Source organism: Exophiala spinifera (assembly GCF_000836115.1).
Source record: "Exophiala spinifera strain CBS 89968 unplaced genomic scaffold supercont1.1, whole genome shotgun sequence".
NCBI lineage: Eukaryota > Fungi > Ascomycota > Eurotiomycetes > Chaetothyriales > Herpotrichiellaceae > Exophiala > Exophiala spinifera.
In genome coordinates, this window is record NW_015622513.1 from 2,253,363 (window position 1) to 2,275,138 (window position 21,776).

General features: G+C 52.2%; 9 protein-coding genes across 9 annotated transcripts; 4 read left to right on the plus strand and 5 right to left on the minus strand.

Annotated features, from left to right (window-relative positions):
* Nucleotides 1–687: 687 nt before the first annotated feature.
* Nucleotides 688–3,333, plus strand: PV08_00834 (eukaryotic translation initiation factor 3 subunit C; the record flags this gene model as incomplete). Its single annotated transcript, XM_016375199.1, has 2 exons — nucleotides 688–1,039; nucleotides 1,088–3,333. 2 exons carry the CDS (start codon nucleotides 688–690, stop codon nucleotides 3,331–3,333), a joined length of 2,598 nt encoding a protein of 865 aa, XP_016240475.1.
* Nucleotides 3,334–3,711: 378 nt separating this feature from the next.
* PV08_00835 (uncharacterized protein) lies at nucleotides 3,712–5,227 on the minus strand (the record flags this gene model as incomplete). The annotated part of the gene is made up of 4 exons (XM_016375200.1): nucleotides 3,712–4,279; nucleotides 4,338–4,473; nucleotides 4,519–5,161; nucleotides 5,213–5,227. The coding sequence occupies 4 exons, from the start codon at nucleotides 5,225–5,227 to the stop codon at nucleotides 3,712–3,714; spliced, it is 1,362 nt and encodes a 453-aa protein (XP_016240476.1).
* A 1,291-nt stretch (nucleotides 5,228–6,518) lies between these two features.
* Nucleotides 6,519–8,666, plus strand: PV08_00836 (uncharacterized protein; the record flags this gene model as incomplete). Its single annotated transcript, XM_016375201.1, has 8 exons — nucleotides 6,519–6,608; nucleotides 6,674–6,777; nucleotides 6,838–6,943; nucleotides 7,014–7,219; nucleotides 7,286–7,367; nucleotides 7,456–7,573; nucleotides 7,666–8,333; nucleotides 8,517–8,666. The coding sequence occupies 8 exons, from the start codon at nucleotides 6,519–6,521 to the stop codon at nucleotides 8,664–8,666; spliced, it is 1,524 nt and encodes a 507-aa protein (XP_016240477.1).
* Nucleotides 8,667–9,269: 603 nt separating this feature from the next.
* PV08_00837 (uncharacterized protein) lies at nucleotides 9,270–10,515 on the minus strand (the record flags this gene model as incomplete). Its single annotated transcript, XM_016375202.1, has 2 exons — nucleotides 9,270–10,013; nucleotides 10,195–10,515. 2 exons carry the CDS (start codon nucleotides 10,513–10,515, stop codon nucleotides 9,270–9,272), a joined length of 1,065 nt encoding a protein of 354 aa, XP_016240478.1.
* Nucleotides 10,516–10,944: 429 nt separating this feature from the next.
* PV08_00838 (uncharacterized protein) lies at nucleotides 10,945–12,354 on the minus strand (the record flags this gene model as incomplete). Its single annotated transcript, XM_016375203.1, has 1 exon — nucleotides 10,945–12,354. The coding sequence occupies one exon, from the start codon at nucleotides 12,352–12,354 to the stop codon at nucleotides 10,945–10,947; it is 1,410 nt and encodes a 469-aa protein (XP_016240479.1).
* A 1,269-nt stretch (nucleotides 12,355–13,623) lies between these two features.
* PV08_00839 (uncharacterized protein) lies at nucleotides 13,624–15,628 on the minus strand (the record flags this gene model as incomplete). Its single annotated transcript, XM_016375204.1, has 3 exons — nucleotides 13,624–14,061; nucleotides 14,113–15,253; nucleotides 15,438–15,628. The coding sequence occupies 3 exons, from the start codon at nucleotides 15,626–15,628 to the stop codon at nucleotides 13,624–13,626; spliced, it is 1,770 nt and encodes a 589-aa protein (XP_016240480.1).
* A 1,554-nt stretch (nucleotides 15,629–17,182) lies between these two features.
* PV08_00840 (uncharacterized protein) lies at nucleotides 17,183–18,217 on the plus strand (the record flags this gene model as incomplete). Its single annotated transcript, XM_016375205.1, has 1 exon — nucleotides 17,183–18,217. The coding sequence occupies one exon, from the start codon at nucleotides 17,183–17,185 to the stop codon at nucleotides 18,215–18,217; it is 1,035 nt and encodes a 344-aa protein (XP_016240481.1).
* Nucleotides 18,218–18,759: 542 nt separating this feature from the next.
* Nucleotides 18,760–19,498, plus strand: PV08_00841 (uncharacterized protein; the record flags this gene model as incomplete). Its single annotated transcript, XM_016375206.1, has 2 exons — nucleotides 18,760–18,772; nucleotides 18,831–19,498. The coding sequence occupies 2 exons, from the start codon at nucleotides 18,760–18,762 to the stop codon at nucleotides 19,496–19,498; spliced, it is 681 nt and encodes a 226-aa protein (XP_016240482.1).
* A 392-nt stretch (nucleotides 19,499–19,890) lies between these two features.
* Nucleotides 19,891–20,997, minus strand: PV08_00842 (uncharacterized protein; the record flags this gene model as incomplete). Its single annotated transcript, XM_016375207.1, has 1 exon — nucleotides 19,891–20,997. One exon carries the CDS (start codon nucleotides 20,995–20,997, stop codon nucleotides 19,891–19,893), a length of 1,107 nt encoding a protein of 368 aa, XP_016240483.1.
* Between the last annotated feature and the right edge of the window lie 779 nt (nucleotides 20,998–21,776).

Here is a 21,776-nt window from a genome sequence, read left to right on the forward strand (position 1 = left end):
GGAATTGGCCAGCCCTTAGTGGCTAACATAGCATTTGAGGCTCCCATGACCATTCACGGTGAGTATATGATTTACACGGGAGTGAGGCTTTAAGCACATGGACAGATCTATGCAAGATCTACGTTACAAACTGAGCTACGAGAGAGGTTCAGGCTGATGGAGGATTGGGCTAGTTATGAATTTGGACTTTCGGGCCCTCATGATTCTTCAAGAAAAGCCGAACCAGTGCACTGCACACCATTGGTGACCAAAGCCAGGACAAAGAATGGGCAGAGATATTGAAGATGTGTGCAGATGTCTGAAACTCCTGAGAATCGAGCAGGTGTTCGAGGTTCGACATCGCATTTGAGGAGTCTGGGCCCTTGTATGATTACTTGACTGAGATACATACTCGAGCATAGATTCGTAGTTCTTTTCAATGTTGCCTTCGACATCCTAAAATTCACGAATCTGGTTGTCGCTGTTGCAAGCTCTTGGGCGTAGGGGACGGGTGAGTTGGATTTTCCGCCAGGACAAAAAGATTAAGTCACGTGATTGATCTTGGCATCTCGCCGCGCACCACGAATTCGCCCATGCCTCAACGGGGTCCGCAGGCCAGGGCTTTTTTTCGCAGAACATCGTTGAACGACCAGCCTATCTTCGCTTTACCTACACATCTCAAGCACAACACTGTCAACGAATATCAAGATGTCGTCTCGATTTTTTCACGGCGGAGATTCTGACAGCGAGAGCAGTTCTTCCGAGGAGGAAGAACTCTACTCTGACCAAGAGGAAGAGTCCGAAGAAGAGTCCGAGGAGGAAAGTGAAGAGGAAGATGAGTCCGATGAGGAATCTTCTGAAGATGAAGGTCGCGGGCTAGGTTCCAGCCGGTTCTTGAAGCCATCGGGACTGGGTCAAGTTGAATCGGACGACAGCGACGATGAAGACCGCGAACGAGTCGTCAAGAGCGCTAAAGACAAGAGATTCGAAGAACTGGAAAGCACAATCCGGTCGATCGAAAACGCTCAAAAAATCAATGACTGGGCTGTAATTTCAACAGGTTTGTCCTGAGGTTCCTCTTGATAGATGAGAATACTGACCTCCTTAGAATTCGATAAGATGAACCGTCAGGTCGTCAAGGTCATTCAGCAAGGCGCTTCTCCCAAGATCTACATCAAGATGATTGCCGACCTCGAAGACCTGATCAATGAGACCAACGATAAACAAAAGTCGGGTGGCAAGAAGATGAATCCCATCAACGCCAAAGGTTTCAACGCTATGAAGCAAAAGATCCGGAAGAACAACAAGGATTACAACGCCGAGATCGAGAAGTATCGGGCGAACAAAGAGGAGTTCATGGAGTCTGACGAAGAGGAGCCATTGGAGGTTGAGCAAAAGACACGCAAGAGCAAGGTCCAGAGACTAGATGCCCTTGAAGCTGCCATTGATGAGGAAGGATTTGCCACAGTTGGTAGAGGAGGCAAGGCACTTGTCTATACTCCCGAAAGCATCCTGAAGCATCTGCGCTCCATCGTTGAGTCTCGTGGAAAGAAGAACACCGACCGGAGCGAACAGATACGGATTATGGAGAGATTACTGGAAGTCGCCAATACCCCCTACCAACGGATACGGGTCCTATTGACTCTTATTTCCACAAGATTTGATGTCACCAGCTCCTCTGTACAGGCCTACATGTCACAAGAATCTTGGCGAGCAGCGGAGCGAGAGTTCTCCTCTTTGTTGCAGACACTCGAGGATGAATCTCAATACGTCGTTACAGAGGTCGCTGATGAATGGGAAGACGACGAAAAGCAGCCTAACCCCGCGGCTGGTGAGATCTTCAAGATTCCCGGCAGCGTTGTATCCCTACTGGAGAGACTCGATGACGAGCTGACAAGATCTCTGCAACAAACCGATCCCCATACTGCCGAATACATCGAAAGATTGGGCGACGAGCAGCTTCTATATACCGATGTCGTGCGGACGCTTATCTACACGGAGACGGTTAACAAGAAGCTCGAGAAATCCGAGACCCGTCAGGAGAATATCAACAGGATCGTCATCAGGCGTTTAGAACATATCTATTTCAAGCCGACGCTCGTTGTGAAGATTTTGGAAGAGAAGACTTGGGCAGCTTTGCCATCAAACCTGAACTCAGAACTCACCCCCCGCGGCAAGTTCACTGAGGTTGCGTCTCTTGTCCAGACGCTTTGTACTCATCTGTTTGAACACAGCGAAGGTATTATCCGAGCCCGAGCCATGCTGTGCGAGATCTACTTCCTTGCTCTGCAGGACAACTACTATCGCGCCAGAGATCTTGCTCTGATGAGCCATCTGACTGAGAACATTTCTTCATTCGACGTGAGCACACAAATCCTTTTCAACCGAACTCTCGTTCAGATTGGCCTCTGCGCCTTCAGAGCTGGACTCTGCTATGAGGCACAAGGTGTTCTCCAGGAAATCTGCGGCTCTGGCCGCCAAAAGGAACTACTTGCTCAGGGTGTCATCATGCAGAGGTATTCCACTGTAACCCCGGAGCAGGAACGGCTCGAACGTCAACGACAGCTGCCCTTCCACATGCATATCAACCTGGAGCTGTTGGAATGCGTCTACCTAACTTGCAGCATGCTGCTCGAAATCCCTCTCCTCGCGCAGACTGGCTCTTCTCCGGACGTCCGAAAGCGAGTCATCTCCAAGACTTTCCGACGCATGCTCGAGTACACGGAACGACAGGTCTTCCAGGGTCCTCCGGAGAACACTCGTGACCATGTCATGCAAGCTGCCAAGGCTCTCGCCCAAGGCGACTGGAAGCGATGCCAGGAGCTCATCAGCAAAATCGGTATTTGGGACCTTCTTGGCAGCGATAAGGATAAGATCAAAGCCATGCTGGCTGAACAGATACAAGAAGAAGGTCTGCGTACCTATCTTTTCACATACGCACCTTATTACGACACCCTCTCGCTAACCACACTATCGGATATGTTCGAGCTGGATCCCAAGAAGATTTCAGCAGTCGTCTCAAAAATGATCTCACACGAAGAACTCGCTGCCGCATTGGACCAGGTCAAGGATGCGATCGTGTTCCGAAAGGGTGTCGAGCTCTCTCGCCTACAGAGCCAGGTCATTACTCTTTCGGAGAAGGCCATGGGCATCCTCGAGTCGAACGAGAAGGTGTTGGAGACAAGAACCGCTGGCATGGCAAATGCGTTCCAGCGAGATCAAGGGCAGAGAAGTGGTCGTGGTGGCCGTAGTGGACGCGCCAACCTGCAGGGTCTGCCTCGTGGACAAGGTCAACGACGACCTGGTGGTCAGCAATTTGGTGGCGGAGCTCTAGGTGGTGCAATTAAAGCTTAAGTACGGTCAGGTTAAGGATGTCCCTCCTAAATGAATGCGATTTGCAGGTGGCCTGAAGAAGCCATGGAAATAGATGATGCCCGCAAATCAAAATAGTGGACCAATGTCAGCGGCGAACTGCTTTGGATGAAACAAATAAAATCGCTGAAACGATCTTTGGCACATCATGATACAAGCATGCGTGATTGACGTGGTTCACACTGAGAAGAACATCCTCGTCGCCTCAGAAGTAGGACGAGGCTGCAAGATGCGGATAAACTGATAGGCCGATGCTGTAGGGAACGACGTATTTTGCCTTCACTTGATCGCTACGACCAGGAAGGATGCTAGCTGACAACTATCTTTCTACCACAGATGTGACAATCATGAATGCGTCTGTTACAGCCGCGCAGCCTCAATCGTACTCTTAGCAGAATCAGCGTCCAGTTCTTGCCTTCTCTTTTCCACATCCTCCTCAGGCAGATACGAAAGCAGCCACTCGCCAGCGCCAAATTTCCGCCAGACCAGAGGATCCTCACCTCGAACCAAGTTTCCCCATTCAACAGGCTTGCCCTGCCGATATTGCTCTTCTAACTTCTCGAACGCTTTCATCTTCTGATCCCGGTCGATTTGCTCGGGGCCGTCGTTATAGTGGTTTATGTCCTGTTGAATGCTACCCTTCTCGACGATACGATTCGTTCGTTTGATGCGACAAGACTCATATAAGGACAGGGCCTTCCGCCGCTCAGTCACGGCCGACTTCGTGATACCCTTCAAGCAGTGGCCGAGAACAGCCCCGTCCTCGAACGACATTCCAGCTCCACTGGCCAGATATGGCAGGGTTGCGTGAACCGAGTCTCCCAGGAGCACCATGCATCCGCTAGGATGTACCCACGTGTCGATCGGATCCCAGATGGACAAGCGCCACCGGAGCACCGATTTGCATTTGGCCAACAGTTTACTCACTCTAGCTGCCTGTCAAAACATGCTCCACGTCGCGGCATAGCCACCGCAATTCCACTCACCTGGGATCCCAGTCTTTGAACAAATCTTGCATCTCGTTGACCTGGCCTGCCAAAGTGGATGGCCCGTCCTCTGGCATGTCGTCTGGAACCAGGAGGACCATGTTCAACAGTTTCCGTTGTCGAAGTGCATACGTTACTACCATAATCAGTCGGGGGCAGATCACGTCGGTGGCGAACTTACCAATATGGGCTCCGGGTCCATACCAATATGTTACGGCACGGTCTTCCAGAAACGGCTTGAAGTCAGGATCTGATCGAAGCTCGTCCCCATCCAACAATAGTCGATAGGCCATATCTCCTGTATGGCGCGGACGATCTTGCTTGCCCAGGATGAACGAGCGACACCGAGAGTGAAGACCATCGGCCCCAACGACAAGATCGGCATGCCACACCTTGCCGGCTTTTGTTGTCACGACTGCTACATTGGTCTCGTCGAATCGAACATCCGTGACCAGTGAACTAATGTGAATCTCAGCACCTAGCTCGATCGCCCTATCGAAGAGTGCCTTGTGTAAATCAGCCCTGTGTAGGTCGTAGAAAGGCGATCCATAATCCTTCTCCGCAGGGCCGAAGTCCATCGACGAGATCAGATTTCCCTTCCAGTCCAGGATGTTGCAGGCGTCTGTCGTGCATATTCTGGATGGTTCAATTTTGTCGAAAACTCCCCACGACCGCAGGACCTTGCTACTGTTTGGCAATACTTGGATTCCTGCCCCGACTTCCCCTATTTCCGCGGCCGACTCAAGGACTATAACATTGTGTCCAGCCAAGCGCAAAGCTATAGCAGCACCCAGACCTCCAAGACCGGCTCCAACAACCAGAATCTGCATTCAAGTAAGTCGGCGGTGTCTGGTAAAGGAAGGGTGATCGCTTACATCTAAACCGGACATATTGACTTAGTCTGGACAACTCAATGATAGTACAATGATAGTAGGGGAGGGCTGATTGGTACTGTCAGGAGGACGATTCGCAGCTTATGTGGAACAGGGGTACTCTGCCGGCCTTTACAGGTCTTCTTCGCCTCCTTCCCCTACCTTGGCGATTGAACAGGTCAATTGCCGACACACGAGGCTCTATCCCAAAGACCGTGGTGTCCCGATCGGCGGTTCATCGTGAATGCGGCGAGCCAGCAGTCACTCACAAAGGCCACCCCCCACTCAAGCAAGCAAAAGCAGATAAGGATGAGTATTTAAGAGTGGGGAGACATCTGACCTAACGGTACGATCCGCATCTATCGGCTGACACCACAAAAGTGGAGTTATCCCCGTCTTTGCACGGTCGCAAGGCTGAATAACCGACGCTTTTCGGGGATATATATCTTCTTTGCGCCAACTTACGGCTTTACCAGGGGAATTGCCCGCGACCAAGTGCCATATCGCATGTTGTCCTCCAGATTCAACCTAATTTCGAGAGATGCCTCAGTTTCACTTCCTCTATCTCACGAGCTAAGTTGAGAGCTCGGATAATCCCGCAGACAGCGGGTATGTATCTGCGCAGTTGTCCGGGATCTCAGTTCTTACGGCCTTCTGGTATGGAAGCGGACGTTATGCCTGTGGCGTGAGCGATCATACCAAGTCAACCCCCGTGAGCTTGGAGCATGACCGCAAATGTCACTCCGTGGATGGCCCTCTCGGTGATAACGCTCGGGTTGACTGCCCATGAAGGTTGCTTAGCCCGCTTCTGGGTAGGATTTTGACCAATCCAGCTTCATTGGCATGTCTGGAATCGCACCTGTGACTATCTTGGCCTTGATTTTATACAAGCTGAAGCCGATCGGTTTACACATGTTCACTGCTGCAAAATAATACCCAAATTCCGGGGTAGCACAAGTCGAAAGAAGTATGGTGAAGAATGGGGCAGATAGATGCCGATGATAACCCCCGTGAATGTTCCAATGACGAGCTGCCTATATCGAGACTACTCGTACGCTTGATGAGTATCGGGTACGCTATCATGTACGATCCGCGGTCAAGAACACTAATCAACGCTTGTGTGGCTTGTGTGCTGCCGTTATGATTGTACCAGCCCGCTCTGGGACACGAAATCTTGAGAGCTTTATTGATAACGTCCAACTTCCGAGCCTGAGATCAATATCTCATTCTCAATTACTCGACTGTTTCGACTCAGGCACAAAAGTTGCATTCACTTCTCAGATCATCCTGAACAAGTCCGACAATCATTATGACGCAGCCAATTTCGATTCCAGAAGCATGGAGCGTTACTTCCAGAGCGGCAGCGTATGCCATATGCCTTAGTGTTCTGACGCTTGCAGTAGGTTCATATATTTTGGACCTGGACAGACCGCAGTCGAGAAATTCTGACTCTTCGCTAAATAGGCATATTATGTCGTCCCATATGTATCCAACAAGGGCAAGATGAACGATATCCCAGGCCCACTGATAGCCAAGTTCTCAAACTTTTGGAGTCTTTACTGGGCAAGGTATACTCATATCCGTCCCAGGCAAGCAATGGAGACATATTCTGACGTATCCATCCACAGGCAACATCAGCTTTCATGGGTCACCTATGATCTTCACAAGCAATACGGGGACTTTGTCAGACTGGCACCAGACCACGTCAGCATAGCACATCCAGACAGCATCAGAGTATGAAGACCTGGTCTCGTCAGTTTCCATTCGGCTCAGCAGGCCGCGTCTAACCACATGTGTGCTTCAGGATGTAATGGGTCACGGCAACGGCTTCCTCAAGTCGGACTTCTACTACGCCTTTGACAATATCCAGTCTGGGATCTTCACGACTCGGGACCGCGCCGCACACAGTCGGAAGAGAAAATATGTCTCTCATATGTTCAGTCCGAAAGCCATGGTTGGCTTCGAACCCTACATGACCACGGCAATCGGAACGCTGGCACGCCAGATGCGGTCTCTGATTGACACAGGCCATGCAGGAAAGTACACGGCTCTGGGCGCAACGAACCCGGAGATCAGGAGATTGCAAGGTAAAGGAGAGGCAGCCATTGACGCCGCCCAATGGTCTGCTTTTCTCGCTTTTGACATTATCGGTGATCTGGTCAGTTGACAAAACCCTCCTCTCGCATCCCATCCCACCTTGTAAAGATAGTATTACTCATTTTTACTGGTTTTCCATAAACATAAAGGCCTTTGGAGAACCATTCGGTTTCACTGCGCTTGGTCAAGACTCCAACGGCGGAATCAAGAAACTTCGTGACCGAGGCGAATGGTGCGCAACGGTCGGCCAGATGCCGTGGATCAAAAGTATGCACTTTCTTGTTGGTTCCTCTTCCTTCAAGCCCGAGTCTTGTGTCAAACTCCAGGGCATTGAACTAATCGGTGCCCACTGTGCTTAGCATGGACGCCATACTTTTTCTTCGACAGCTTCTTCACCAAGGGCCTCCAAGCGACCAAGGACCTCGCAGCCATTGGGATAGCCAAGGTGGAAAAGCGCAAACTGGCGTCTCGAGACTCGTCGCGTCGCGACATCCTGTACTACCTCCTCTCCGCCAAGGACCCCGACACGGGCGGCGACCTGCCGGACCTCGAAGTCAAGGCCGAGGCGCTCACGCAACTGATCGCCGGCTCCGACACGACAGGCAACACGATCACGCACCTGGTCGACATGCTCTGCCGGCACCCGGCGGCCCTCAAGACGCTGCAGGACGAGCTCGACGCCGCGTTCCCGGACCCGGTCGCGGCAGACTTTGTGGCAATGTTCGAAGACTGCAAGGACCTCCCCTTCACGCAGGGCGTCATCAACGAGACCCTCCGCCTCCGGACGACCGTGTCGGTCGGCCTGCCCCGCGTGGTGCCCAAGGGCGGCGCCATGGTCTGCGGACGCTTCTTCGACGCCGGCACCGTCCTCTCGACCCCGACGTACACCACGCACCGGGACACGAGGGTCTGGGGTCCCGACGCCGAGGAATTCAAGCCTGAGCGCTGGACCAGACAGGGTAGCGCCGACTTGGAAAAGGCCTTTCTTGGCTTCTCGTACGGTCCGAGAGCATGTATCGGACGAAATGTGAGTGTCTTTTTAACCTATTCCTATTTATTCCCTGGTGTGCGACTGTTTTTCATCTCCGTTGTTGTTCAACACTCACACACACACACACACACACTCTCTCTCTCTCTCTCTCTCTTTCTCTCTTTTTCTCTGTCCCCCACTCAAATTTTCAAACTGAATTAACGTTACAAACTTCAACAGGTAGCGTACATGGAACTCAAAAAGACCGTCGCCACCCTCTTCCGCCTGTTCGAGTACAGACTCGTCTTCCCCGAGCGGGACTCTCACATTCGCGAAGGTTTCCATCTCAAGTGTCAGGAGCTGCCTGTCTTTGTGCGCAGGAGGACTTGATGAGCGGGAGGAACTCGATAGGAAGCGGGACTTGGTGGGACAGGAGAAAGGAACTTGGTTCTCTCTGCGCCGTTGGTCGTCCCGCCCCCCCTGCCGATGCGGTGGCAATCAGGGCTGGTCGGATTTACCCGTTTGACACCTTCCGACGCGTCCTCCAACAATTCGTGTCAAGGATGTCTTGCCATCTTGCCGTCCTGATGCCTTGCTCAATAAATGAACACGGGACGTCGTAGTGCACGGGAAACCAAGGACAGTCGTAGACATCACCTCGGACATGAAGAACGAAACTTGAGTACAATGTTTAACTTGAAAGCTGTGGATTCTCGATTTTCTAAAGTTCTTTACACTCAACGTAGAACCATCACCCCTTTTTGGCCATGGAGAAAAGAGACGTACATGTTCGCAAGATTACCCAAACCCTGATCTGCTTGGCCGTATTCCGTCCGTAATGTTGACGGCTTTTCCTGGTTTCCAGGTTTCCAGATCAATTGTTTTTTTCTTCTCTTCGCTCCCATTTTTTTTCCCGTACTTTCTCAGCTCAGTGTTCGCAGTCGACAACGTGTCTGTGGTCCCACACAAACCACGACCGTAGGATGCAGCAAGCTATTCAGCCGGTGCACACCAATTATGACCGATCTTCTCTATCCAATCGATAACCAACTCGCGGCATGCCATCGCGTCTTCGAGACTGTCGTGACCCAGACGACCTTTTCGCTGCACATCAATACCCAATTTGACTTTGCACAGATTCTTCAATGACTTGCCACCTTTGACCTCGGCTCCGGTCATCGACTCGAGTATGAATGAATCGACAATGTGTCCATGCAACCATCTGAGTTCGGACAAGTCTCCTCGACCGCCGTGGACGATGACGATCGTGTCGGGCCCGACGTATCTCCACAACATCTCACGAGCTCTGTCTTTGCCAAAAATACAGGTTCCACGGCGGATGGCTTCTTGAATGTCTCCTCGAGTGACGCCAGAGTATCGAGTGTTGTAGTGGAGCATGGGGACCTCCGGCTGTACAAGATTGTCGACCAAGATATTTCCACTGAAGAAGTCGACCGCTGTGACGCGGATGAGTTCCGATTCTCCAAAGAACGAAACGCCCATCTCGCAATCGAGGGCGATGGCGGTGAATGGATTCAGACGGTGGATGCTGTATGGTTGCATTACAAGCTGGCCACGTCGGTTTCTGGATCGAGGGGTCATTGCCTGATCAAGTCTGGGAGTCGGATAATGTTGCCAGTATTGACGGTTGAATGGTTCGTTGGAGGGTGGAAGAGTGTGATCTCGCGAATGTACACAGCCCGGCTGGGATACGTGTTTGCCACAACAGGTGAATGTCTGGAGTGAGGTTCGTGAGCTTTGTGGACTGCACAGGGATGAGAAAGACTCGAGAGGGCGGCTACCTTGTATCTGACTTGGCCTGGGTGATACACACACCTAGGCTTAGGGATTGAAGGCTTTGTTGAAGACTTGGGGTCAGCTCCCTCTGGCTTTGTCGAAGATCGATCGACGGGCGTACCAACTTCGTCTCTTTCCGGGCACCCGTTCGACGATGGCTTCGACGAAGGAGGTTTCGGAGCCAATGGAGGTTTGTTGTGATGATGTTTGACTCGTCCTGTTCCACGGTCAGAAGGTCTCCTTTCCAAAGGGATACAATCTCGCCTCTGCAATTGACGCATCTCGTTTTGGCCTCGATTTGATCTGCAGAAAGGGGCTCGAGAGTATAGCCTTGCTCCTTCAGCTGGTCTCTGCTGTGACATAGTGAACGTAAGGCTTCGACAGTCGCCGGCGTCTCTTGAATTGCTGACCAGACAATGTCGCCGGAAGCTGATTGTGCCATGTTGTTCTGCTGTGATGAAAGACGTTGTCAATATCAGCTAAAAGCCTACTTTCTACCAATGACAAAGACGTTTTGTTTTTCAAGATTCAGGCGATTAATATGCGAAGCTATCGCGGTGAAGTTGGTCGATAGTAACACGTTCATCGCCTCACCAGCTGCCGGAAGGCGCGGTGAAGTTGTATAGACACGTGGGAGGCAGCCAGAGAGTCAGTGAACAGTTGTTGTTCGGGGTGAATGCAATAGCTGGATATTTGGGATCCTGACGAGAAGCTCAGGAGACGAGCTCTCTTCCAGAAGGATATGCCACTTGTTGTGCGGCCATTCTCTCTTTACGGCTACCTGCATGCAAACTGCAGAAGTGTAAATCATCCATCCATTCATGTCGTCCCTCTCAATCGCAACTATATCCTCATTGAGGTCTACACGTGTCTATGTGCTACTCGACTGCACAAATTCAGCAGCCTTTTGTCCTGCAATACGCCCAAAGACAACACATTCAAGCAGACTGCTACCTCCAAGCCTGTTTGCTCCATGAATGCCTCCTGTCACCTCCCCAGCAGCCCACAGACCTCTGATTGGACTCCCACTCGCATCGACAACCTGGGCTTCAGGAGTAAGCAAAGCACCTCCCATAGTGTAATGTACAACCGGCGTGACTTGGCCGACATATATCGTCGTCTCGGGCAAAGGGTTTTGCACTGTCCAGTTTCCAAAGTTCCTCCTACCGAAGTGGTCTGGGTTCTTGCCCTGGACAATATCAGAGTACTCTCGGATACTTTCCACCGCCGTTTGTGAGTCTGACAGTTCAGATATGGTGGTCTTCTGCATGAGTCCCTTCCACAGGTAGAAATCAACATGTGACTTGGTCGCTTGGTACGTGTTCTCGTCCAGCACGAGCAGGATGTCCCACTGCTTGGTTGGATCTGTGTTTTTCGGTGCCTCGCGAATTATCTTGTCAGTGACAACCTTTCTGGTCTCCAGTTCGTTAATGAATCTCTTTCCGCTTCGCAAAAGAATGCCCCCCTCGCCTCTGAGTACTTCTGCAGCCAAGAACTTTGTCACTTTGAACGGATCCTTGGGATCGACAAATCCAGTCGGATGGACTTGAACTTGGTCCATATCGAGAAACTGAGCTCCCAGGGCCGCCAGAAGGTCCGAACTACCAGGGAGTGCCTCGTTCGTTGAAGGATATCCATGCAGATCAGGACGGTGTTTTGCCAATAGTCCCCTGGAGTCTCCCGCGAATCCACCCGAAGCGAAAATCACCGGGCCCTCCAGTTTCTCACTCTTTCCGTCCCGAGAGACCTCTACCCCTACAACTCCGCCTGGACCACTGAGTACTTTTGTCACTGTTGAGTTTGTCTCCATTTTGACGAGGTCGTTGGCTTGAAGCTGCTTGAGGAGCGTTGTAACAATGCTCGCCCCCGGCGGTGTTTGACCTGCTCCACGATGAGTCCTAGGATGGCTGTGACCGCCCAGCGCCGCTACCCGGGAGAGGTCGACCCCTTTCACATCAACGAGCCAATTTATGGCGGAGGCGGATGATTCTGTCAGGACCGATATTAGTCGCTGTCGGCTTTCCGTCGCTGTGCGCATAAAGTTCGGACTGACGGATTTGACTGTGTCGGCGTAGAAACTTTCAGTCGAGTCGGACGAGTCGGACTGAAAACGAGTAGGCACCCCGTTTATCCCACTTGAGGCTTTGATGGAGTTTCCACCTGGCTTTTGCTGACGTTCAAGGATCACCACGGGCACATTCTTCGAAACCAGCTCGGATGCGGCCGACAAGCCTGCCAGCCCTGATCCGACGACGATGACGCGGCGAGGCGAGGTCGCCATGAAGCTTGCGTGAGACAGTCTGCCAACGAGGGGCCGATAGAGCATGGACAAGAAGAGAATCAAGAGGGAGAATGCAACTGTTGCTGACAGGCGCTGCGACGGCATACGGGCGTCGTTTATACTTGGCCAATGAAGGAGATATGTGGGGGTAAAGCGGTTGAGGCTTTGGCATCGTGTCGGCAGTCAAGGTACGTTACAGTACAGCAGGTTGACTGAGGTCGATTGCTGCGAAAGTTCGAGAAGTGAGGACCTGGGCATACAGTAATCGATGTTGACGCGGTGTCAGAAATCATACCACATTTCACGTGTCGGCCGAGCACGAGTCACTCCACCAATTCAGGGCGGTGGATGTGCTTCGGTCTGACCGTGGACTCGTCCGGGGGGTCAATGAAACAGTAGGAATGGATAATGAGAAAATTCCAAGGAAGTCCATTGTCAGTTTTGAAAAGCGTACATTGCGGTCATGATCACCTCAATTACCTACCGTCATGTAACGTGTGTCTGTCTGTCTGTCCGTCCTTCACGTGTGCTGCATCTTTCCGAAAGAGGCAAGCCACTTGCCTAATCGGGTGATTTGATGGGCCAGCATCGAGATTGCAGAGAGAGTTATATTAACAGTACTTGACCATTGCTCGGATCGCTCCTTTTCATCTTTTTCGTTTCGTCGTCCGTGAATCTCACACGATCCTTCCAAATGTCTCCTTGTCGTCCCTGTCGATGCGAACAAAACCAACCCACATGACCGATCTCGCAACAACACAAAATCTCCCCCAGTTATCAACGCAAGAGTCAAGGTGGTCAAACTCCTGGTCTTACACAGGACTCCGTGCCGGCTCATGGAACTCTCTGGCCTCGGAAAAAGTTCTGGCAGCCTATGGAGCTTGGTTAGACTCTCGAGGACCGGTGTCAATTGGGATATTCATGTCTGGAACGTTGCGCAACGAACAGGCTCTTTGTCGAGGTCGATCAAGGGCCCTGGGCATCTGTGGCCACGGCAGAGAAGAGGGACGACCTGTATATTTCACGAAAATTCCGTGCAGATTACATTCCTGCGTCGACACAACTATCGTTAGGTGGAGGATCATGGAACAGTGCGGAAATCAACAAAATAACACATATCATCAAAGTCATTCTATTCCATTTGTTTGTTTCTGTACCTGGTGTTTGAATGACAAAGATTGTCTTTTGCCCAGTGCTCCCAGAATCTTATCATTCATTCACAAGAACCTGGTCCAAAAAACCCATGATCAAATACCTTCTTCACACATATCATCGTTTCTTGATCTCCATTGCCCAACCCTCAATCCCGTCGCCTTTGCTTCCCACCGGAACGTCAACTGTCACACCTTCCATCCCTTTTGTGCCTTGCAAAAACTCGGAATTCGCCATGCCTCCAGCATTGGCTCGTGCTTCCGGCGGTAGTTGGAGCATCGGAAGCAAGAAATCGCTGATCTTCTTAGAATCTTCCACCGAGAAGTGATACTTTTCTCGAAGCACGTCAGGGAGAGCCCAGTGTCGTAACCGATGGATGTTGCGAAGTTCGCCTTTCCGGTTAAAGATCTCCTGTGACCATTTGCCTGAGAGACACAGCGACTTGGGGAACGGACCCAGAAGCTCGATGATTTGCGCAATATGGTCGTCGTCTTTGCCGTACTTGGTACCGGATTGAGGGTCGAACAAGTAATCACCAGTGATCAGTTCAAACACCTTTGAAAATCGTCAATTTCAAGCCTTCATAGTTTCCGCTGTGGTACTTACCATGCATGCCATACTCCAGACATCTGTACTCGCACCCCACTTCGCGCCCAGTATGACCTCAGGTGACCGGTACTGTCTTGTTTGGATATCATTCGTGAAATGATGGTTGACCCAGCAAGCGTTCCCCAGATCCGCTATCTTGACCGAGATGATCTCACTCGCTGGCTCTTCTTCATGCTTTGCGGCCTTTAGAACTTTCTCCGCATCGCTCGCCTTTTTATTGTCAAGCGAAACGCCGGCCAAGTCCTTCTCCAGTGGGTCAGCAGTCCCTTCCCGAGTCTTGGATGACTCCTCGCTTTCCTTTCCGTCTTGCGATCTCAATTTCAGTTGTTCGATCATTGACAGGCCCTCTGTCGACTTGTTGGAAACTGAATCGTTGATGACCTGATTCAAGCTGCTCGCTTGGTGGTGGTGTGCGTTGCCCAGCTTCTCTAAATTTGTAAAGCTCGCATTCAACGGGCTGGGAAGAGGTTGGCTACCAGTGATCAGAGTTCGCCTTCGCCTCCGGCCGTTCCGATTGTCGTCTTTTGTAGAGTCCTTTTCATCCTTTACAAATGCCTTGACAATCTGTTCGACGTCGCCGATCTCGATCAAGACATTTTCTGGCTTCAGGTCGGTGTGAATGATACCACATTCGCGATGTAAATAATCCAGGCCCAGTAAGACCTGTTTGGTGATTTGTTTGACCAGAGGCATCGGAATTCCTCGATGATTCCATCTCTTGATCAGACCAAGCAAGTTCTCGCCCAAGACTTCGAAAACCATGCATACATGCACACCATTCGGGCCCTTGTGTTCGAAGGAGTCGAGAAGGCTGACGACGTAGCGGCGACCAGGATGGTTGCGGTTCGCCTGGTTCACCTTGTTTAGGAGTTTAATTTCATCGATGGCGGTCTCTGTGTAATGCGCAGCCGATCTGACGACTTTTAAGGCGACATGTTTACCGGTGGTTGTATCTCTTGAAAGCCAGACGGTTGAAAAATGACCCCATCCCAATTTTCGCACCACAACATATCTACCATTGTTGTATGTCTCTCCTACATGCACAGGATGGTAGCCACCCTTGCAGTAGTCTTCGGAATCCTCTTCGTCGGCCGTGGTTTCGGCGGGGTCCTCCTCGGACGTGGATGATGAGGGTGATCTGTGAGATTGTGAGTTACTGTTTGATGAGATTTTCCCGTGTGGTAGAGGAGAATTCATGTTTCTGAGGGAGGACAATCAGTCTGTATGCCGAGTGACGCAAGGCTTGTAAACGATCCATGCAAATTAATGGAAGACGAAGACGCAGACGCAGCGCAAAACAAGGACGATCAATTCAGACTTACTCTGCCTCTAATTGAGTGGGGCTCTCGTGAAGAGAAGAGGACGCGTTCTCAGTGGTGATTATGGGCTTCAGATTGTCGCCTTTCCGCCGTTTCTTCTGGCCGTTGCTGTTGTTTGCAGCGAGGGCTGCAGTGGTCGCAACTTTCTTCGCAGGATTCAGAACGGCGTTTTTGATGTCAGTACCGTTCATCATGGCGTACACAGCTGCGTTTGCGGCCAACAGTGTGTTGGGGTGGACAGAGACTGGTCCCTTTGCAGGGCCAGCTTGCGATCGCTGAGGAATGATGAAGGATTGTTAAGGATCTGGATTAGAATAGGGAAGGGAATAGACTCGGGGCGGGCTGCCGCAATGAGCGCAGTCAGTCCTGGCGCGTTTAGGGCCTGGTAGTGGCCGCAGATGGATGGGCACCAACAGGTGGCAGTCTTTGGGGGGGCAGCGTCGCTGACGACAATGAGTGGACCTTGGGCAGTGGGATGCGATCTGATCGGACGTCGGACCACACCACTGCCACGAGCGATTCTGGTTAAAACGTTCCCGTTTCCCAAGTGTGGCCGTATCTCTTTGACTACTGCTTTCTCTTGCCGCGACGGGCCTTATCTATCGTTGGATCCAAGGAGTGACTGCGAGGTATGCGGCTGCGCTTCGGCGGCGGTGGCTTTTCTAAGTCTTCCAGCGATAGGATTGTGCGCAGCGTGTAGCGGGATAAAGGATGTGATTCGCGGGCCAAAGAGGGTACCGAATCATGCGCGCGGCGGCTAGTACATCGAGGACATGAAGTTTTTGTGATGGGCTCGAGTTTGGAGGCCGAAGATTCGACGGTGGAATCGAAGTTGGTATGTCTGAAACTGAATACAACGACGCGAGCGGGACGGAGTCGAATGCTGTCTGTTTAAGGGTCTGGAGAGGCCGACGCACAGCGGTTCAAGAAGGAGAAATGACGGGGGGCCGGTGCAAGATCGATGGAGAGCACTGAGTAAACAGAGGTGAGTGGCGGCGACACTGATATCGATATTGGACTCGCTTGGACGCTTTTATTGGGACTTGGATGCGATGTGATAATCAATGGTGGGGTTTTGGGACAGTTGCAGTGGTGATGTATGTATCTGAATGTCCAAAATGGACAACAGCGAAGATACAGTAGATAGATGTACGAAGAAGCGAGGCACACACGGGACCTGCGAAGTTGGGCAATCTATGTTGTCTACGAGATCCTAGAGACCAGAAATCCACCAAGGGTCATTGATGTGACCTTGATTCGAGTCTGTTACCCATTGCATCCGGCTTTCTCATCAAGCGTTGCGCTCTTCGACCGAGTCAGTGCTTGTGTTGGCTGCGCGGGAAATGATGACATAGCGACAGGAGGCGCCACTTGCGCCATCCCAAGACGCAGAGTGTCCCACGGAATACGAGGACCTGTATCCCGTAGGCGACCGACGGTTTGTGTGCTGCATGGGAGGAATGGCTCGATCCAGCTCAATTCGGCCATGTTGACGCTTTGTTAAGGCCTCCGTCGGTGCTCTCGCAGCGGAGGAGGAGCTACGTCTGTCGAAGCAAAACACCTCAAGTGGGTGCTGCCGTCTGTCTTTTCAAAGCTCCGAACGAATTTTTGTTGCACCTGGCCGAACTCTCACCGTCGAAAACATGAAACGTCAATTTCCAGCTTCCCGTCGGTGACAACTACACCCGGCGCCCTCGAGGAGAAGATCAGGAGTGTCTCAGGTGTCTGCAGGACGAGAAGCTTGAGCCATGGGCTTTTTCTCGCCGCCAGATTCGCCCTTTGCTCCTCCATCGTTCCTCTACCAGCTCATCTTCCACCCACTGACGACCTGTTTCACCTTCTTCCACCACCTTTTCGTCTACCTTCGCGGGCCTCCCTATGCTCCTCCCAAAAACCGCATTCCCATCCGAGTGGTGTGCATTTCCGACACACACTCCAAGATCCCTTCTTATGCCCTTCCAAAGGGTGACCTCCTCATCCACTCTGGCGACCTGACCAATACGGGCAGCTTGGCCTCCATCCAGCAATCTATAGACTGGCTCAAGACACTTCAGAAACCTTGGTACGGATCCTCAGATGGATTCCGACACATTGTCGTGGTAGCCGGTAATCATGATAGCTTCTTCGACGAGCGGAGTCGGAGTGCCCATGACAAACGCAATTCCAGCCGCAAACTCGACTGGGGCAAGATCATCTACCTCCAGCATTCATCCGTCACACTCCCATTTCCAGATGATCGTCGTTTGAAAGTCTATGGGGCTCCTCAAATACCCAAGTGTGGTGGGAAAGAGTTTGCCTTCCAATACATCAGAGGTCAAGATGCTTGGACGGATACCGTACCCGATGATGTCGATGTACTAGTTACTCACAATCCTCCCAAGTGGCATCTGGACCTCCCAGAAAGTGGCGGCATGGGCGATGAATTCGAGTTGAAGGAGGTGTGGCGCGTGAAGCCTACACTACATGCCTTTGGCCATGTCCATTCAGGTCATGGAAAGGAGGCAGTGTGGTGGGATGAGGGCCAGAAAACCTACGAAGAGTTTCTAGAAGCTGCGTATAACAAACCCGCTGGCCAACCTGCCAGCCATAGGTTACCGTTTGCCGAATTCTTCCACCTGCCACTATATATGCGAGGGTTTCGGATGCTCGCCCTCGATATCAAAGGCTTACTTTGGACGAGGCTTTGGGGCGGAGCTCAGAATGGAGGGTACATGGTCAATGGAGCACTGACATATCAGATCTCTGAGACGCTGTACAACAAACCCCAGATAGTTGTCTTGTAACTTCTATAGAGAGTATCACACTAGACACACTTTAAGCTCCATGACTTGCAGGCGCTCACCCGCCTGGGACAAGGCTGTACAAGGCTGGGCTGAAGCTGGCCATGAAGGGGTCTTCGGCTCACTTGCCATGCGAAGCGCTTACGTCTCACTAAGGCGAGCATGCGCTTGCGCTGACGTCTGGCCCTGACAAGCCTCTCCAGCCATCCCTGGCAGGCCACTCACCCATTGACCACCGGCCTCATCGGGCACTACTACAATCAGATTACTCGACAGGCAGGAAGAAGCTCCTCTGTCGCGATACTTGACGTTTGCGCAGTCTGTCTTACTACTACACACAGACCCTCAATTGTGATCCCGTCCACAGACAGATCGCATTGCCTCTCTCTAGAACGGCAACGATGACCTAAGGTCGATCAAAGTAACATCAGCAACATCGGTTGACCGCTGGACTTCCGCAACAAAGTCCTCTCCTCAAGGCACCAGCGTTGTTTTCACCTTTCTGAATATTGTGCAACGGTACAAACAAGCAAGATAATCTCACAATGCGTGGTTGGGGTGCGTTGGTCCTCTCCTGTGATATGATGGTCGCATTCGCTGACACTCACTCGCGCAGGACTCTTCTTCTTCCTACTTTTCCTCCTGCTCATTTTTGCTGTCGGCGGATGGGTAGGCTACACCCAGTGGGCAGCGCGCAAACAAGGCCTGCCTGCGCCGTCTCTAAAATCATGGAAGACATATGTTCCCTTTATGAAGACGCAAGGCTCATCGAATTACCCTGCACCGCGTCATGCCGGACCCCTCGAATGGATTCGAGACCAGTTTGCAAAGCTAGGCAACCGTCGCACTGCGCGCGGAGCGTACGAGGAAGCTGGCGACGGAGAGACCGGATACGCCGGTGCGAGACGAGGTCGGGGCGTCGAGGATGATGCTTGGGACACGCGTGTTGGCAACGATGATCCTTACGCTCCGGGCCCTGGATACGGTGGCTACGAGGAACAAGAACTTGGACTAGCGGCAACTCCGGGCCTGCAGAGCGAGCCGTACGCGTCGGATCATGCGGATGGAATGGACAGAGGCCGGCGAAGTTCGCGAACCGGTGGTCTCGACCCATTCGGTGATCAGAACGAGGCGCCCAGTTTGAGGAGTGTGAGCCCCAGACCAGAGGGAGACAGTCAGGGACACACCAAAGGCAACCCAAGTCTGGACACTCAGGGCAGTGGAGATGGGAGTAGTAGTCCGATCAGTACGAGAAAGAGCGTTTTCCGAGAGAACATGTCATGAGTTGTATGGACACGAGGTGAAGATGATCAAAAAAATTACATACGCAAAGAAGAGACAGGGGAGTTACATCCCAGGTCCCCAAGCAAAACTGCATCGGTCTGGCTTGAAGATTCACCAGGCAGATTGGACATTTGTATTCCTCCCTGCGAAACTACTGGATTCCCCAGAGTAATGTCGCTTACAGCAAGGGATTTAGGGCTGGGCTTGGGAGCGAACATCATACGAGTGTTGGATCAAAAGACCAAAGTTGGAGTTTCGGACGTTGTTGATTAGCTTTATTATTTTCTGAGCACGATTCTTCAAGTTGACATACTGCGAGCGGATCATCTAATGAGATTACTATCACGATTCCAGTCGCCAGCTATTTTTTGGAAGCCAGGCGCGACGGTGTCTCAACATACGAGCTCGACAACTCTTCGTCCGTCGACACCTGAGCCGGGAATCTTGGTCACCTCGACCCATCCATCTTTGGCTGGGGCGATGATCTTGCCGTCCACACAGACCAGCCTCCACTGCTCGTCGTCTTCGTAGAACTCGATCCTCAGGCCCTCGATATCTTCGTAAGAGACCTTTGGATCCGTGACGTGTTGGCCCGCCTGGTACGCCAGGCCTAGGATGCGCATGATCTCCGAGGCAGGTTCGGAGCCGATGTGTACCAGGTGCAGCGTCCCGTCGACCGGTTTCGTAGCGGGCGAGATCCGAAACGTTTCCTCGAGGTTCGAGACCAGGGAAGCAAGCACGTACGAGTGTTCGAGCCCTCGGACGTCGGTCCACTCTCCGCCGGCCTTCCTCCATTTGACCTTCCCCCTGTACTTGTGGTCGTCCTTGAGAAGCTGCTCGGCCGCCATCCGAAACCTCTGCAGGCCGTGTTTGCGGTACTCTGTCGTGTCACTCAGACCGACGAGACTCGCATGCAGACCCCAGCTGAACACCACCGCGCCGTACGTGACGGTCTCGGCGTCGTCCGAGGCTGCCAGCAGCTCCCGGCCTTGGCCCTCGTCCACCACCAGCCTCGCCCCCGGGCTGAGCCTCGCTTGGAAAGTTGGCAGCGGCCGTGGAGTTCCTGTCAACATGGCATCCAGCGGGTCCCCGGCGACCTTGGAGCTCCAGGCCAGCGCGTTGGCCGTGCCCGTGGGTATGAGGACGACCGCCGGCTTCATGAATACCGACGGCATTCGGATGTCGTCGCTGCTCCGGTTCAGAGTAGATGTAAGAGTGTTGACGACATCCACGACGCCGCCATCCCCGGACAGAAGGATGATGGTCTGCTTGACGCCCTTGACGGCGTTGGGCAGGAACAGACTTGTTGTCAGTTCGGTGATGGTTTTGGAGGACTTGGTCGTATGAGTGCTGTATCTGATTTGGTGGCCGTCCAAGAACGGCTTGAGCGTATCGTCGTAGTATTCCTGGGCTTTTCTCTGCCCGGACAGGATCGAGATGACCACGTGAACCTCGCGATCACTGCGTAGGTGAGGAGGAAGAGGGCTTGCGGCAGCCATTATTGGGTACGATGGAAAATTTTGAGGATAAGGGTGGATATATTCTGTAATGTTGATGATGAACTAAAAGGGCCAACTGTATGGATGTCCAGCAGGTTCGTTGACCTCAGCAGGCGACCTCACGATCTTGATGAAACGAGGCGAGTTTGTGAGCCCAGTGTCCAACGCTCACAAGGATTCGCTCTGATTCAATGGATCCATGTAGAGGAAACTTTGAACGCCACAACATAGACTCTCTTCAAGATGATGAAAGTCAGCGTCGGGGGCCTGGTATGTGCTGGATCCTGGATGCCGGGCACTTATCTACAATGCCAGGCATCGCTCCCTTGAGTGGGTCGTGCGGGAGTCACGTAAGGGTTGAGGAAGATGGCGACTGGGTATCCATACTAACTAGATTTCTTCATTCAACCACCTCATCTGCTGTCTCCCAGTTCGCAGAGTCAAGGTGTCGGCTTCGGATGGGTCAATGGCGATGTGACAGTAATTGTACCCCCGTAGCTATCGCTTGGTTGAGGATCAATTGCTCCCCCGGAAAATGCTTCCACTTCGATCCGTGTTCATGCACTTTATGCGCCGCGTCCCAGGCTCAGCCCATACGCTGTCACCATGTCGCGGCGCCTCCCTCGACATCTCCGTCAAAATCGTCACTTAAATCGCCCAATCGCCCCATCCACAACGTCTGCTTTCCGCGATGAGTTCCGATACTGGCCCTAGGCGTTGCCAATATGGCCGCTTAGTGCACCCCGGGGATACCGTCAAAGCGGACCGGTGCAGTCTGA